The 17,574-nt window shown below is 50.8% G+C and overlaps 1 protein-coding gene across 2 annotated transcripts in view; it reads right to left on the reverse strand.

The window, feature by feature from the left end:
• The window catches only part of NSMF (NMDA receptor synaptonuclear signaling and neuronal migration factor), a 35,363-nt gene extending 24,641 nt beyond the window's left edge, over positions 1 to 10,722 (reverse strand). For both annotated transcript variants that reach the window (XM_038767909.1, XM_038767907.1), the window contains exons 1-3: positions 10,450 to 10,722; positions 4,593 to 4,654; positions 1,184 to 1,672 (exon numbers count right to left, since the gene is read on the reverse strand). In XM_038767909.1, the coding sequence (XP_038623837.1) occupies positions 1,184 to 1,672; positions 4,593 to 4,654; positions 10,450 to 10,520 (622 nt within the window). In that variant the 5' untranslated portion in view covers positions 10,521 to 10,722. The remainder of the gene's footprint in view (positions 1 to 1,183; positions 1,673 to 4,592; positions 4,655 to 10,449) is intronic.
• Between the last annotated feature and the right edge of the window lie 6,852 nt (positions 10,723 to 17,574).

Consider the following 17,574-nt stretch of genomic DNA (forward strand, 5'->3'; position numbering starts at 1 on the left):
GTGGGCTCACAGTCTAAAAGGGGGAGACACACACACACTTGTCAGCTGTGTGACTTTGGGCCAGTCACTTCACGGGCTTTGGAGTCAGAGGTCAGGGGTTCAAATCCCAGCTGCGCCAATTGTCAGCTGTGTGACTCTGGGCAAGTCACTTCCCTTGTAGACTGTGAGCCCACTGTTGGGTAGGGACTGTCTCTATACGTTGCCAACTTGTACTTCCCAAGCGCTCCGTACAGTGCTCTGCACACAGCAAGCGCTCAATAAATACGATTGATGATGATGATGATGGTTATTACTCTATTTATTTATTTATTTATTTTACTTGTACCTATCTATTCTATTTATTTTATTTTGTTAGTATGTTTGGTTTTGTTCTCTGTCTCCCCCTTTTAGACTGTGAGCCCACTGTCGGGTAGGGACTGTCTCTATACGTTGCCAACTTGGACTTCCCAAGCGCTTCGTACAGTGCTCTGCACACAGCAAGCGCTCAATAAATACGACTGATGATGATGATGATGGTTATTACTCTATTTATTTATTTTACTTGTACCTATCTACTCTATTTATTTTATTTTGTTAGTATGTTTGGTTTTGTTCTCCGTCTCCCCCTTTGAGACTGTGAGCCCACTGGTGGGTAGGGACTGTCTCTATACGTTGCCAACTTGGACTTCCCAAGCGCTTCGTACAGCGCTCTGCACACAGCAAGCGCTCAATAAATACGATTGATGATGATGATGATGGTTATTACTCTATTTATTTATTTATTTATTTTACTTGTACCTATCTATTTTATTTATTTTATTTTGTTCGTATGTTTGGTTTTGTTCTCTGTCTCCCCCTTCTAGACTGTGAGCCCACTGTTGGGTAGGGACTGTCTCTATATGTTGCCAACTTGGACTTCCCAAGCGCTTCGTACAGCGCTCTGCACACAGCAAGCGCTCAATAAATACGATTGATGATGATGATAATGATGATGATGATGCTTCACTTCTCCGGGCCTCAGTTCCCTCAACTGGAAAATGGGGGTGAAGACTGCGAGCCCCCCGTGGGACAGCCCGATCGCCTTGTAACCTCCCCAGCGCTTAGAACGGTGCTTTGCGCATAGTAAGCGCTTAGTAAATGCCATCATCATTATTGTTATTATAGAAAGGGGGCTCAGAGGTGAGCTTTCAGCAACGGCACTCACCGGACCCACGGTCGATGCTGTACATCCTCTCCAGCTTCTTCCTCCGCCCGGCCGCGTCCTGGGCCGGTGGTGGCTCCTGGTCGAGGGCCAGGCCCGGGGGAGCCGGGGCCGGCTGGGCACTGCCTGGACACTCCTTGGATCCTTGGCGGCTGCCCCCCCAGCTGCGGCAGGGCCTGGCCGGGTCGTGGGCCCCGTCCGGGCCCTGCAGAGGTTGGCCGCGGTGGTGGCCGCCCCGACGGCAGCCCCTCACGGCCCCCAGCTCGATGCCCTCGCCCTCGGGGTCCGACAGCATGGGCCGCTCGCCGGAGATGGTGTAGACGCGCGGCTCGGGCCCCTCGCCCGGGGTCGCCCCCTCCCCGGAGCCCTCCTCCGAGAAGCTGCGCTCCATCTTGCCGTCCGAGATGAGGGAGAGGCGGCGTTTGTGTTGCGGGGCCTGGGGCACCTCCGGGGAGTCCTCCGGGCCTGCGCTGGGCTCCGCCAGCAGGTGATCTGAAAGCGTCATCGTCGGAACTGGGGCATCTGTTCCCAGACTGAGCCCCTTCCCTCCTCTCCCCCTCATCCCCCTCTCCATCCCCCACATCTTACCTCCTTCCCTTCCCCACAGCACCTGTATATATGGATATATGTTTGTACAGATTTATTACTCTATTTATTTATTTATTTATTTTACTTGTACATATCTATTCTATTTATTTTATTTTGTTAGTATGTTTGGTTTTGTTCTCTGTCTCCCCCTTTTAGACTGTGAGCCCACTGCTGGGTAGGGACTGTATATGTTGCCAATTTGTACTTCCCAAGCGCTTAGTACAGTGCTCTGCACATAGTAAGCGCTCAATAAATACGATTGATGATGATGATCCGTTCGGCGCTCACTAAGTGCCGGGCACTGTGCTGAGCGTCGGCTATGCGCAGATCTGAATGTAGCTGCAATTCGTTTATTCATTTAGGGTCTGTCTCCCCCTCTGGACTGTGAGCTCGCTCTGGCAGGAATGTGTTTGTTGCTCTCCCAGGCGCTTAGTACAGTGCTTTGCACACAGTGAGCGCTCCATATATACGATTGTACTGCCCAAGCGCTTAGTACAGTGCTCTGCACACAGTAAGCACTCAATAAATACGATTGAATGAATGAATGTGTAGTAAGCCCTTAAATCCGCCAAGCTAGCTCTCTTCCTCCCTTCAAAGCCATATTTATTACTCTATTTATTTTACTTGTTCATATTTACTGTTCTATTTATTTTATTTTGTTAATATGTTTTGTTTTGTTGTCTGTCTCCCTCTTTTTGACTGTGAGCCCGCTGTTGGGTAGGGACCGTCTCTAGATGTTGCCAACTTGGACTTCCCAAGCGCTTAGTACAGTGCTCTGCACACAGTAAGCGCTCAATAAATACAATTGAATGAATGAATAATGAATGATTGAATGAATGAATGGAAAGAGCGGAAAGAGCCCGGGCTTGGGAGTCAGAGGACGTGGGTTCTAATCCCGGCTCTGCCACTTGTCTGCTGTGGGAACTTGGGCAAGTGGCTTCACTTCTCTGGGCCTCAGTGACCTCATCTGTAAAATGGGGATTAAGACCGTGAGCCCCACATGGGACAGGGACTGTGTCTCACCCGATTAACCTGTATAATAATGACAGCGTTTATTAAGCGCTTACTATGTGCAAAGCACTGTTCTAAGCACTAGAAAGGTTACAAGGTGATCAGGTTGTCCCACGGGGGGGCTCACAGTCTTAATCCCCATTTTACAGATGAGGGAACTGAGGCACAGAGAAGTTAAGTTGTTGCCAACTTGTACTTGCTCTGCACACAGTAAGCGCTCAATAAATACGATTGATTAAGTGATTTGCCCAAAATCATACAGCTGACAATTGGCGGAGCTGGGATTTGAACCCACGACCTCTGACTCCAAAGCCCGGGCTCTTTCCACTGAGCCACGTTGCTTCACTAATCTATATCTTCACTACCCTGTATCTATCCCAGCACTTAGATTGTAGTCTCCCAAGCGCTTAGTCCCGTGCTTTGCACGCGGTAAGCGCTCAGTAAATACGACTGAACGAATGAATAAATGAATGAACAGTGCTCGGCACATAGTAAGCACTTAACAAGTACCAAAATCGTTATTAGAGGGGGGAGCTCGACTTTAATAGAAAGGAAGAAATTACAGCCCGGAAGTCCTGAGGCGGCAGAGCTGGGATTCACCCAGGTGGAGTTGTGGCTGCTGCTGAGGGCGATGCCCACCTGGCCCGCCCTGCCCTCGCCCAGAGCCGGCCACAATCAATCAATCGTATTTATTGAGCGCTTACTGTGTGCAGAGCACTGTACTAAGCGCTTGGGAAGTACAAGTTGGCAACATATAGAGACAGTCCCTACCCAACAGTGGGCTCACAGTCTAAAACCTACAACCTAGGTGCCACATCAGGCAGAAACTCCTCACCCTCGGCTTCAAGGCTGTCCATCACCTCGCCTCCTCCTACCTCCCCTCCCTTCTCTCCTTCTCCATCGCAGCCCGCACCCTCCGCTCCTCTGCCGCCGCTAACCTCCTCACCGGGCCTCGTTCTCGCCCGTCCCGCCGTCGACCCCCGGCCCCCGTCCTCCCCCTGGCCCGGAATGCCCTCCCTCCGCCCATCCGCCAAGCTAGCTCTCTTCCTCCCTTCAAAGCCCTCCTGAGAGCTCACCTCCTCCAGGAGGCCTTCCCACACTGAGCCCCCTCCTTCCTCTCCCCCTCCACCCCCCCGCCTTACCTCCTTCCCTTCCCCACAGCACCCGTATACACGCATATATGTTTGTACAGATTTATTACTCTATTGATTTATTTCACTTGTACATATCTATTCTATTTATTTTATTGTGTTAATACGTTTGGTTTTGTTCTCCGTCACCCCCTTCTAGACTGCAGGCCTGCTGTTGAATAGGGGCCGTCTCTCTAAGTTGCCAACTTGGACTTCCCAAGCGCTTAGTACCGTGCTCGGCACACAGTAAGCGCTCAATAAATACGATTGATTGATTGATTGATTCGTCCGGGTTTCCTTTCCCGGGGCGGGGGCGGCAGTTGCTATCTTGGGGCCGTCAGGGCCCCCTCAGCCGATCGGACCTGAGTGATTCCAAATGGCGGCCCTCTGAGGCCCGTCTTTAGCCCCGATCCTGAAAATCCCTGCCCTCTTGTCCCTTCCCCGTCGATCCCGGGGATGACAACGCCTCCGCTCCCGCTGTAGTAACCGCCGAACAAATGCCATAATTATCATTATCATTATTAGAGTCGGCACCGAACAAATCCCGCAATCGTTATTAGGTGTCGGGCCCCCAACACACACGTGAACCCACAGGGCCCGGACAGCCCCATTAAAGGGTGTCCATTCCCGGCTCCATCGTCCCCATCCCTCCCGATCCCCCCGGCATTTCCGCTGTCTCTTACCTGAGCCATTCCGGCTCTCAGGGCGACTCTGGGAAAGGTACTCTCCAAACGCTCGGGCTGCTCTGTTGGGATCGCGGGAAGAAGGAAAGGGCAGAGGTGAGAGATTGCCCCCTGGGTGGCTCGGGTTTTTTAAGTTTTAAGTTTTTAGAGAAGCAGCGTGGCTCAGTGGAAAAAGCCCGGGCTTTGGAGTCAGAGGTCACGGGTTCAAATCCCGGCTCCACCACTTGTCAACTGTGTGACTTTGGGCAAGTCACTTAACTTCTCTGGGCCTCAGTTCCCTCATCTGTAAAATGGGGATGAAGACTGTGAGCCCCCCGTGGGACAACCTGATCACCTTGTAAATTCCCCAGTGCTTAGAACAGTGCTCTGCACATAGTAAGCGCTTAATAAATGCCATTAAAAAAAAAAAAGTAAGTTTTGGTTTTTTTTAAATGGTATTTGTTAAGCGCTTACTCTGTGCCCGGCTCTGTACTAAGCGCTTAGTACAGTGCTCTGCACACGGTAAGCGCTCAATAAATACGATTGATCGATTGATTACTAAGCGCTGGGGTAGATACGAGTTAGCCACCTTGGACATAGTCCGCGTCCCACATGGGGCTCACGGTCTTCATCCCCATTTTACAGATGTGGTCACTGAGGCCCGGGCTCTATCTGCTAAGCCGGGCTGCTTCTCTATGTTAGGGTGAACTATATGGGGTGGGGGCAGGGGGATGGCCAGGATGGGGCGGCAGATGAGGAAGCAGCGTGGCTTAGCGGAAAGAGCCCGGGCTTGGGAATCGGAGGACGTGGGTTCTAATCTCGGCCCTGCCACTCGTCCGCTGTGTGACCTTAGGCAAGCCACTGAACTTCTCTGTGCTTCAGTTACCTCATACGTAAAATGAGGAGGAAGACTGGGAGCCCTATGTGGGACAACCTGATTACCTTCCATCTACCCCAGTGCTTAGAACGGTGTTTGGCACATATAGAGAAGCAGCGTGGCTCAGTGGAAAGAGCCCGGGCTTTGGAGTCAGAGGTCATGGGTTCAAATCCCGGCTCCGCCACTTGTCAGCTGTGTGACTTCGGGCAAGTCACTTAACTTCTCTGGGCCTCAGTGACCTCATCTGTAAAATGGGGATTAAGACTGTGAGCCCCCCGTGGGACAACTTGATCATCATCATCAATCACATTTATTGAGCGCTTACTATGTGCAGAGCACTGTACTAAGTGCTTGGGAAGTACAAACTGGCAACATATAGAGACAGTCCCTACCCAACAGTGGGCTCACAGTCTAAAAGTGGGCTCACAGTCTAAAAACTTGATCACCTTGTAACCTCCACAGCGCTTAGAACAGAGCTTTGCACATAGTAAGCGCTTAATAAATGCCATTATTATTATTATTATATAATAAGCGCTTAACAAATACCATAATAATAATTATTATTATTATTATGAGGACTCCAGGCCAGCGGGGGAGAGGAGGAGCTGGCCGAGTCCTATTAGAGCGGCCCGGCCTAGCGGACGGAGCACGGGGCTGGGAATCAGGGCACCAGCGTTCTCATTCCAGCTCCGCCAACTGCCTGCTGGGTGGCCTTGGGTACGTCTCTTTGCCTCAGTTTCCTCAGCCGTAAAATGGGGGTTCAATTCACGTCTCTTTGCCTCAGTTCCCTCAGCTGTAAAATGGGGGTTCAATTCCTGTCCTCCCTCCCCCTTGGCCTGGGAGCTCCACGCACGGCAGGAATCCTGTGTGATTATCTTGCACAATGCTTGGCACCTGGTAAGCATTTACCCAATACCATTATTATTAGTACCAATTGTATTTGTATAAGCGCTTAGTACAGTGCTCTGCACATAGTAAGCGCTCAATAAATACGATTGATGATGATTTATGGAGCGCTTACTGTGTGCAAAGCACTGTACTAAGTGCTTAGGAACTGTACTAAGAGCTCAGCACTGTACTAAGTGCTCCTTATGGCTGGAGACCGTGTCTGCTCCTTCTGTTACAGCGTACTCTCCCAGGCGCTTAGTACAGTGCTCCACACAGAGTGAGAACTCAATAAATAACGCTGATTGATTGATGATTAGTCCTTCTAGACTGTGAGCCCGTTGGTGGGTAGGGACCGTCCATATATGTTGCCAACTTGGACTTCTCAAGCGCTCAGTACAGTGCTCCACACAGAGTGAGAGCTCAATAAATAACACTGACTGATTGATGATTAGTCCTTCTAGACTGTGAGCCCGTTGTTGGGTAGGGACCGTCTCCATATGTTGCCAACTTGGACTTCTCAAGTGCTCAGTACAGTGCTCTGCGCACAGTAAGCGCTCAATAAATACGATTGAATGAATGAATGAATTATTAAAAGCGGATAGTGCTGGGAATTCTGTCCCCCCAGGGGGAAATGGGGCATAATAATAATAATAATGGCATTTATTAAGCACTTACTATGTGCAAAGCACTGTTCTAAGCGCTGGGGAGGTTACAAGGTGATCAGGTTGTCCCACAGGGGGCTCACAGTCTTATAAATAAATAATGATGGCATTTGTTAAGCGCTTACTATGTGCAAAGCACTGTTCTAAGCGCTGGGGAGGATACAAGATGATTAGGTTGTCCCACGTGGGGCTCACCATCTCAATCCCCATTTTACAGATGAGGGAACTGAGGCTCAGAGAAGTGAAGTGACTTGCCCAAAGTCACACAGCTGTCAAGTGGCAGAGCCGGAACTCGAACCCACGACCTCTGACTCCCAAGCCCGGGCTCTTTCCACCGAGCCACGCTGCTTCTCTTATCTTAGAACAGTGCTTTGCACACAATAAGCGCTTCATAAATGCTATGATCATTATTATTATTATTAGAAATCCCCATTTTACAGATGAGGGTAATGAGGCACAGAGAAGTTAAGTGACTTGCGTGCGGTTGGAGGGGAGAGATGTCTCTTTATTGACATCACAGAGCAGTTTCTATTATGAATCCCCATTTTACAGATGAGGGTAATGAGGCACAGAGAAGTTAAGTGACTTGCGTGTGGTTGGAGGGGAGAGATGTTTCTTTATTGACATCACAGAGCAGTTTCCCCCCACCCAGGGACCCCCCAGGACCCCCCAGGACCCCCCAGAACCAGGCCACTCCCCAGAAACTCAAATGGAAAGAGGTGGTGAGAAGGCAGTTTCTCTACTCCAGCCTTGGCGACCCGAGGAAGACAAGCAGGGCAGCCCGAGCCCGGTCTCAAAGAGGCGCAGCGAATCCCCTTGCAGACCCTCACTTTTGGGGGGCGTCCACTAAGACCCCCGACCCTTCCCTCTCCAAATCCTGGGCTCCCAGCGCCCCTGGTCAGAACACCGGGACCCCTGCCCTTCTGACCCCAACTGGGAGGCCCAGAATAATAACCGTGCTACGTGTGGAGCGTTTACTAGGTGCCAGGCACTGTTTTGAGCGCTCCCCCACCCAAGGACTAGGGGGGGGATTGGAGAAGGAGGGGAGGGGCTAGATCCTGGCAACCCCCGGGGACAGACCAGCTGTAGGGATTCGGTGGGGGGGGGAGGATGGAACTGGGAATTCTGCCTTGGCCAGCTCTCCGGGAGGCTGGAAGCAGGTGAAGACACCTAGTATGTATTAAGCGCCGTCTGGGAGCCGAGCAGCATACTGAGCTTTGGGATTGATTCCCGGGAAGGGCGTTAGCCGCCCCCTTGCCCACCCGTGGCGAAGACAGCAGGGGTGGAGGGCCTGCCGGGCGTGGGCTAAGCTCAGAATTCCCAAATCACCCCCTCTTCCCGGCCCGGGCCAGCTGGGCTTGACTCTCCGTGGGCTGCAGCGGCCGTTTGGCACAGGCCAGGGGGTGAGGGCACTGGGCAAGACGCCTCCAGGAAGGGTCAGCTGTCCCTCTTCTGCTCCCACATCCCTCTGCCTCCGTCCTTTCGGTCTTCCTGGGTTTAGGGGGGCTCTTTCTCCAAGCGGGCGTCTCGGCCTCCTTCCTTCACCAAATCCCTGCTGCTGCTGCTGGCCTCCCGGGTCACCTCAGCCAGGGGTCTCTCCCTGGCCCTCCACCTTTGACCTTGACGTATCTTACTCGCCCAAGCGCTTGGGACAGCGCTCTTCGCGCGGTAAGCGCTCGATAAATACGATTGAATGAATAAATGAAGATGACCTCTGCTCTCCTACCTCAACGGATTGGTTCTCCACCTGAGCCCACTGTTGGGTAGGGACTGTCTCTATATGTTGCCAATTTGTACTTCCCTAGCGCTTAGTACAGTGCTCTGCACATAGTAAGAGCTCAATAAATACGATTGATGATGATGATGATGTCCCAGCCCGGCCTCACCCGCTTCCTCTTCTCCCACTCCTCACGCCCCCTCCCCCAAACCCGGGCCAAGCCAATGCCAGCACTTATGCCGATATCCTTATCCTTGGCAGCATCCCCGCCTGCAATTTATTTTAATAAATACGACTGATTGATTGCTTGATTGAACATCTTCCTCCCAACCCCATCTGGGTTGGAAGCTCCTTGAGGGCCAGGACCCTATCTTCTTACTCCGCGGGGCTCTCCCAAGTGCTCAGTACAGTGCTCCGCACCCAGAGAGCACTCGGTGTCATTAATAGATCGATAAATGGATCGATCCTCCCATCCTCCAGAAAGTCTTCTGTGGCTAGTGGTCCTTCACCGACCAACAGACGCCCCTTCTCCGTGATCGGCGAGAACAAAGCAAAATCAGCAGGGCCTAGCGGCTGGAGCACGGGCCTGGGAGTGAGAAGGGCCTGGGTTCTAATCCCAGCTCCGCCCCTCGTCTGCTGTGTGATCTTGGGCAAGTCGCTTCACTTCTCTGTGCCTCAGTCTGGAAAATGGGAACAAAGACTGTGAGCCCCACGCGGGACAGGGACTGTGTCCAACCTGATCAGCTTGTAGCTTCCCCCGCACTTAGTACAGCGCCTGGCGCAGAATAAGCGCTCAACAAATGTCATAAAAAGCTACCCCCCACCGATCGGCCAGTTTAGAGGGGAGAGGTTCACCCTTGCGGTCCGCCAAAGGTCATCCGGTCCATCCTCCTGCCTCGTGGTCCACCTCCCAACCCAGAGGGCCTGGTTTGGCAGTTCCCGCTCCTGGAACGTCCTCTGGTCTGGGAGAGCCGTTTGGCAGGCCGTCCTGGGACGGGTGTTGCCCTTTGGGGTCTGGGCCAGCCTGGGGCTTTCCAGCCCGCAGCGTGGGGTGCCCGGGGCCGCTTGGCCCGAGGCTGGTGGACTGGCGCAGTCCGACTCCTCCTCGCAAGAGCAGAACTGCTGCATCCTCGCCCCAGCCTTGGCCGGATCCCAGCCCGGGCCTCCCCGGCGGGGTGGAGCTGGCCTCCCCTGTACCCCCTGGACAGCCCCAGGTCCTCAGACCACCCCCCAGCACCAACTCCCTGGACCCTCTCTGCTCCAGAGAACCAGGACCCTAGCTCCCGAGAGGTCATTCGGTCCAGTCCCCTGTCTCTGGGCAGGATGCGCCCTACTGGCTGGGGGGAAAGGAAGGGACTGGTTCCCTGTTAAAAATTCCCAAGGACCAGTATCCGTCATCCTCTGTCCGCCGAGCCTCAGGCCGGGCCGGGGGTCGAGCCTGAAGCTGACCAGCCGCCGCCCTGGGGTCATCCCGGCTCTGCCACTTAGCTGGGTGACCTTGGGCGAGCCACTTCCCTTCCCTGGGGCCTCAGCTCCCTCATCTGGAAAATGGGGCTTCAGCCCGTGAGCCCCACGTGGGCCAACCTACCCCAGCGTTGACAACAGTGCTTGGCACATAGTAAGCGCTTCCCCAACACCAGCCTCGTGATTCTGGTGATGCTCCTTCATCATCCCCTGCCTCTTTGTGGCATCCTCGGGGTTAGGGGCCCCTGGGGGATGGGGTCCCCCACTCACCGGACTTTGGCCGCCACGGACGACATGGCCTCGTTCCTCAGGGCCTTCCTCTTGGAGGCGGCAGCTCCCATGGTGGAGGCGGGGGGCTTTGGGGGTGCGAGGCATAGCCCCCCCGGATCTGGGGGGACCCCCTTCCCCGCCCCCGCCCTCTGGGCTAGGTGTCCAGCTGGGGCGGGCAGGGTCCGGCTATGGGGGGGCGCCTCCGGCCCCCCATGACTCCCGGGGACCCCCCGGTCCCCCCGAGGCCGGTCCTGCGCTGGGGAGCGGCTGCAGCGGAGCGGGAAAGGGCGCTATATCGAGCCACCGCCCCCTCCCCTTAGCGCTGACATCACACCAAGGGGAGGGGCCGGACGAGGAGGAGGAGGAGCGGGAGAAGAAACGGGGGGCGCAGCATTACCCGGAGACCCCACCCACCCACTCCAAAAAGGCCGGATCCCCAAGGGAGGGGGAGAAGAGGTCAGCATCATTTTGGTACCCATAAAGGGGTCCTGGACCCCAAGGAAGGTGGCGGGGGGGGGGGGGGGAAAGAGGTGATCATCATCATCATGGTCCTCATAAAGGGGTCCTGGACCCCAGGGAAGAGGGAGAAGAGGTAATAATAATAATAATAACAATGGTACCCAAAATACCCCTAATGGGTTCCTGGACCCCAAGGAAGGGGGAGAAGAGGTCATCATCATCATCATCATTATGGTACTCATAAAGGGGTCCTGGACCCCAAGGAAGTGGGGGGAAGAGGTGATCATCATCATCATCATCATCATCATTATCGTACTCATAAAGGGGTCCTGGACCCCAGGGAAGGGGGAGAAGAGGTAATAACAATAATAATAATAATAATGATAACAATGGTACCCAAAATACCCCTAATGGGTTCCTGGACCCCAAGGAAGGGGGAGAAGTGGTGATCATCATCATTATGGTACTCATAAAGGGGTCCTGGACCCCAAGGAAGGGGGGGAAGAGGTGATCATCATTATCATTATGGTACTCATAAAGGGGTCCTGGACCCCAGGGAAGGGGGAGAAGAGGTAATAACAATAATAATAATAATAATAATGATAACAATGGTACCCAAAATACCCCTAATGCATTCCTGGACCCCAAGGAAGGGGGAGAAGAGGTGATCATCATCATCATTATGGTACTCATAAAGGGGTCCTGGACCCCAAGGAAGGGGGGGGGGGGGAAGAGGTGATCATCATCATCATCATTATGGTACTCATAAACGGGTCCTGGACCCCAAGAAAGGGGGAGAAGAGGTGATCATCATCATCATCATCATCATCATTATGATACTCATAAAGGGGTCCTGGACCCCAAGGAAGGGGCAGAAGAGGTGATCATCATCGTCATCATCATTATGGTACTCATAAAGGGGTCCTGGACCCCAAGGAAGGGGGGAGAAGAGGAAATAACAATAATGATAATAACGATAACAATGGTACCCAAAATACCCCTAATGGGTTCCTGAATCCCAAGGGGGAGAAAAGGTAATGATAATGAGAATAATAATAATAATAATAATAATAATAGTACCTATAGTGGGTTTCCAAAGCCCAAGGAAGGGGGAGAAGAGGTAATAATAATAATAATAATAATACCCATAATGCCCATAATGGGTTCCTGGACCCCAAAGAAGGGGGAGAAGAGGTAATAATACTAATAATTGTACCCATCATACCCATAATGGGTTCCTGGATCCCAAGTAAGGGGGATCCAGAGGTAATAATAATTATAATAATAATAAACAATAATAGTACCTATAATGGGTTTCCAAACTCCAAGGAAGAGGTGATAATAATAATAATAATAATAATAATAATAATAATACCCATAATGCCCATAATGGGTACCTGGACCCCAAAGAAGGGGGAGAAGAGGTAATAATAATAATAACAATGGTACCCATAATGGGTTCCGGGACCCCAAGGAACGGGGAGAAGAGGTAATAATAATTATTATTATCATGGTACGCATAATGGGTTCCTGGACCCCCAAGAAAGGGGAAGAAGAGGTAATAATAATAATAATAATAATTATTATTATTATGATATCCATAATGGGTTCCTGGACCCCCAAGGAAGGGGGAGAAGAGATAATAATAATAATTATTATAGTAATAATAATGGTACCCATAATGGGTTCCTGGACCCCAAGGAAGAGGGAGAAGAGGTAGCAATAATAATAATTATGGCAGTTAATAATGATGGCATTTTAAGCAGCACTTATGTGCAAAGCACTGTTCTAAGCGCTGGGGAGGTTACACGGTGATCAGGTTGTCCCACGGAGGGCTCACAATCAAACCCCATTTTATAGACGAGATAACTGAGGCCCAGAGAAGTGAAGTGACTTGCCCAAAGTCACACAGCTGACGACTGGCGGAGTCGGGATGTGAACCCATGACCACCGACTCCAAAGCCCGGGCTCTTACCACTGAGCCACGCTGCTTCTCTTGTTAAGCACTCACTATGTGCACTGTTCTAAGCGCTGGAAAGAGCCCGGGTTTGGGGGGCAGAGGTCGTGGGTTCTAATCCCGGCTCTGCCACTTGTCGGCTGGGTGACTTTGGGCAAGTCATTTCACTTCTCTGGGCCTCGGTTTTCTCATCTGGAAAATGGGGATTAAGGTTGTGAGCCCCATGGGGGACAACCTCATTACCTTGTCTCTACTCCAGCGCTTCGAACAGTGCTCGGCACATAGTAAGCTCTTAATAAATGCTATCATTATTATTATTATCATTCTCTGTGCCTCAGTTACCTCATCTGTAAAATGGGGATGAAGATTGTGAGCCCCACGTGGGACAACCTGCTCGCCCTGTAACCTCCCCAGCGCTTAGGACAGTGCTTGGCACATAGTAAGCGCTTAACAAATACCAAAAATTATTACTTAAAATGGGGATGAAGACCGTGAGCCCCACGTGGGACAACCTGCTCACCTTGTAACCTCCCAAGCGCTTAGAACAGTTCTTGGCACATAGTAAGCGCTTAACAAATACCAAAAATTATTACTTAAAATGGGGATGAAGGCCGTGAGCCCCACGTGGGGCAACCTGCTCACCTTGTAACCTCCCCAGCGCTTAGAACAGTGCTTGGCACGTAGTAAGCACTTAACAAATACTATCATCATCATCATCATCATCATCCAATCAGGTTGGACACAGTCTCTGTCCCACTTGGAGTGCACAATTCTGAATCCCCATTTTCCAGATGAGGGAACTGAAGCCCAGAGACCCCGAGATGGGTCAGAGATCCCCCCAACCCCAACCCTCGGGGACCCCCAGGCTGCCTGCCCCTTGTCTGCTGAGAGACCTTGGGCAAGTCACTGTGAGCCCACTGTTGGGTAGGGACTGTATATGTTGCCATCTTGTACTTCCCAAGCGCTTAGTACAGCGCTCTGCACACAGTAAGCGCTCAATAAATACGATTGATGATGATGATGACTGTCTCTATATGTTGCCAACTTGTACTTCCCAAGCGCTTAGTATAGTGCTCTGCACACAGTAAGCGCTCAATAAATACGATTGATTGATTTCACTTCTCTTTGCCTCAGCGATCTCATCTGGAAAATGGGGACTGTGAGACGAGGACGGAGTCCAGCTTGATTACCTCATATCTATCCCAGTTCTTAGAACAGTACTTGGCACATAATAAGTGCTTCACAAATATTATTATTCCCTGTGCCTCAGTTCCCTCATCTGGACAATGGGGATTGAGACTGTGAGCCCCACGTGGGACAGGGACTGTGTCCCATCTGATTTGATTATATTCATTCAATCGTATTTATTGAGCGCTTACTGTGTGCAGAGCACCGTACTAAGCGCTTGGGAAGTACAATTGTCAGCTGTGGGACTTTGGGCAAGTCACTTAACTTCTCTGTGCCTCAGTTACCTCCTTCCCCTCCCAACAGCACCTGTATATATGTATGTACATATTTATTATTCTATTTCAATCAATCGTATTTATTGAGCGCTTACTGTGTGCAGAGCGCTGCACTAAGCACTTGGGAAGTACAAGTTGGCAACATATTTATTTTATTATATTAATTTTATTATTTTATTTTATTATTTATTAATTTATTTTATTATTATATTATTTTATCCTATTATTTATTATTTTATTTATTTTATTATATTCATTTTACTTGTACACTTTTATTCTATTTATTTTATTTTGTTAATATGTTTTGTTTTGTTGTCCGTCTCCCCCTTCTAGACTGTGAGTCCGTTGTTGGGCAGGGACCATCTCTGTTGCCAGCTTAGACTTCCCAAGCGCTTAGTACAGTGCTCTGCACACAGTAAGCGCTCAAGAAATACGATTGAATGAATGAATCTGCAAACTGGGATGAAGACTGTGAGCCCCCCGTGGGACAACCTGATCACCTTGTAACCTCCCCAGCGCTTAGAACAGTGCTTTCCACACAGTAAGTGCTTAATAAATCAATCAATCGTATTTATTGAGCGCTTACTGTGTGCAGAGCACTGTACTAAGCGCTTGATAATAAATAAATAATAAATGCTATCATCATTATTATTATTAAGTTGGCAACATATAGAGATGGTCCCTACCCAACGGCGGGATTATATCCTCCCCAGTGCTTAGTACAGTGTCTAGCACACATTAACGTCTTACCTCCTTCCCTTCCCCACAGCACCTGTATATATGAACATATGTTCGTACATATTTATTACTCTATTTATTTAACTTGTACATATCTATTCTATTTATTTTATTTTGTTAATATGTTTAGTTTTGTTCTGTCTCCCCCTTCTAGACTGTGAGCCCACTGTTGGGTAGGGACTTTCTCTATATGTTGCCAACTTGGACTTCCCAAGCGCTAGTACAGTGCTCTGCACACAGTAAGCGCTCAATAAATATGATTGATTGATTAACAAATGCCACAATTATCATTATTACTATTACTCTCTGCTCAATCCCCAGCCCTATGACTCTCGGTGGGCAGCGGAGAGGGAAGGATTGACCGGGTCACCTCCAGGGATCACAGGAGAGAGAAATCGGAGCCAAAGAGAAGCGGTGTGGCCTAGTGGATAGATCCCAGGCTTGAAAGGCAGAAGGACCTGGGTTCTAATCCCGGCTCCACCACATTCATTCATTCAATCGTATTTATTGAGCGCTTACTGTGTGCAGAGCAAGCGCTTGGGAAGTCCAAGTTGGCAACATCTAGAGACGGTCCCTACCCGACAGTGGGCTCACAGTCTAGAAGGGGGAGACAGAGAACAAAACAAATTAATAAAATAAATAGAATAAATACATACAAACATACCTACATATATACACCACATCTGCTGGGTGACCTTGGGCAAGTCACTTCGCTTCTCCGGGCCTCAGTTCCCTCCTCTGGAAAATGGGGATTGAGACTGTGAGCCCATGTGGGACGGGGCCCAACCTGATTAGCTTGGATCTACCCCAGTGCTTAGAACTGTGCTTGGCATATAGTAAGCACAGAACAAATACCATTATTATTATCTGTAAAATGGGGATTAAAATTGTGAGCCCTCTGTGGGACAGGGATTGTGTCCAACCTGACTGGTGTTACACTGGACTCCCCTCTCTCATACAACCCACATAGTCAATCATTAAATCCTCAGTCCCACCTTCACCACATGGCTAAAATCCACCCTTTCCTCTCCATCCAAACTGCCACCACGATAATACAATCACCCTCCCCTGCCTGGATGACCACATCACAGCCTACTTGTTGACCTCCCAGCCTTCTGCCTCTCCCCACTCCAGTCCATACTTGGCTGCCTGATCATTTTTCTTCAAAAGTGCTCAGGATACATTTTCCCACGCCTCAAAAAAAACCCTCCTGTGGTTGTCCATCCACCTCCGCATCCAATAAAAACTCCTCATAAATGGCTTTAAAGCAGTCAATCCCCTTGGCCCCTCCTATTTCATCTCGCTACTCTCCTCCTCCAGCCCACACTTTACTCCTCTAAAGCCAGTCTTCTCACTGAGCCTCCATTTCATCTGCCTCGCCCTCCCTCCTCAAATCCGACAAGGACTCTCCCCTGCTTCAAAGCCTTATCCAAGGCCCATCCCCTCCAAGAGGCCTTCCCTGACTAAGCCCCCCTTTCCTCTTCTACTTCCTTAATTAATAATGGCATTTGTTAAGCGCTTACCATGCGCAAAGCACTGTTCTAAGCGCTGGGGAGGTTACAAGGTGATCAGGTTGTCCCACGAGGGCCCCATTTTACAGATGAGGCAACCAAGGCCCAGAGAAGTCAAGTGACTTGCCCGAAGTCACACAGCTGACAATTGGCGGAGCCAGGATTTGAACCCATGACCTCCGACTCCAAAGCCCGGGCTCTTTCCACCGAGCCAGGCTGCTTCTCTGCTTCCTTCTGAGTCGCCCTGACTCGCTCCCTTTATTCATCCCCCCCTCCCAGCCCCACACCACTTATGTCTATACCTATCATTTATTTCTATGAATGCCTGTCTCCCCTTCTAGACTGTAAGCTCGTTGTGGGCAGGGAACGTGTTTACCGTGATACTGTACTCCCACAAGCGCTCAATCCAGTGCTCTGCCCATAGTAAGCGCTCAATAAATACGACTGACTGAAGGAATGGATTTCTCTGTGCTTTAGTTACCTCATCTGTAAAATGGGGATTAAGGCTGGGAGCCCTATGTGGAGGAGGGACTGTGTCCAACCTGATTTGCAGCACTTAGGTACAGAGCCTGGCATATAGAAAGCGCTCAATAAATAGCACAATTATAACCAGGACAAAAAATCATTTTCCCCCCTAACTTACCGAGCTGAGCAGAGCTTCTGCCCCAGAGCGGAGCTGGTCCATGAGAGGCCTTCTGCTTCAACCCCATCAGTGGGCCCGATCCCTCGCCGCTGACCGCCGTGTAGGAATGACCTGGTGAATCGAAAACCCTGCCACCACGCTGAGACTTGCGGCCCCTCTCCCCCCTGACCAGACGAGCTCACCGTCCCCCCTCTCGTCCGCCCCCGCGGCGACGCCATGGAGGAAGAGAACGGAGGAGCGCTAAAAGATTTATTCATAAACTAAATACTATTTGGCCGGCCAAGAACGTGGCTTTCTAGGCCCGTCCACGTCCGGGGACGGAAAGGAGGCTGCGGTCCCACCGGAGCCGTGAAC

Source organism: Tachyglossus aculeatus, chromosome 27 (assembly GCF_015852505.1).
Source record: "Tachyglossus aculeatus isolate mTacAcu1 chromosome 27, mTacAcu1.pri, whole genome shotgun sequence".
NCBI lineage: Eukaryota > Metazoa > Chordata > Mammalia > Monotremata > Tachyglossidae > Tachyglossus > Tachyglossus aculeatus.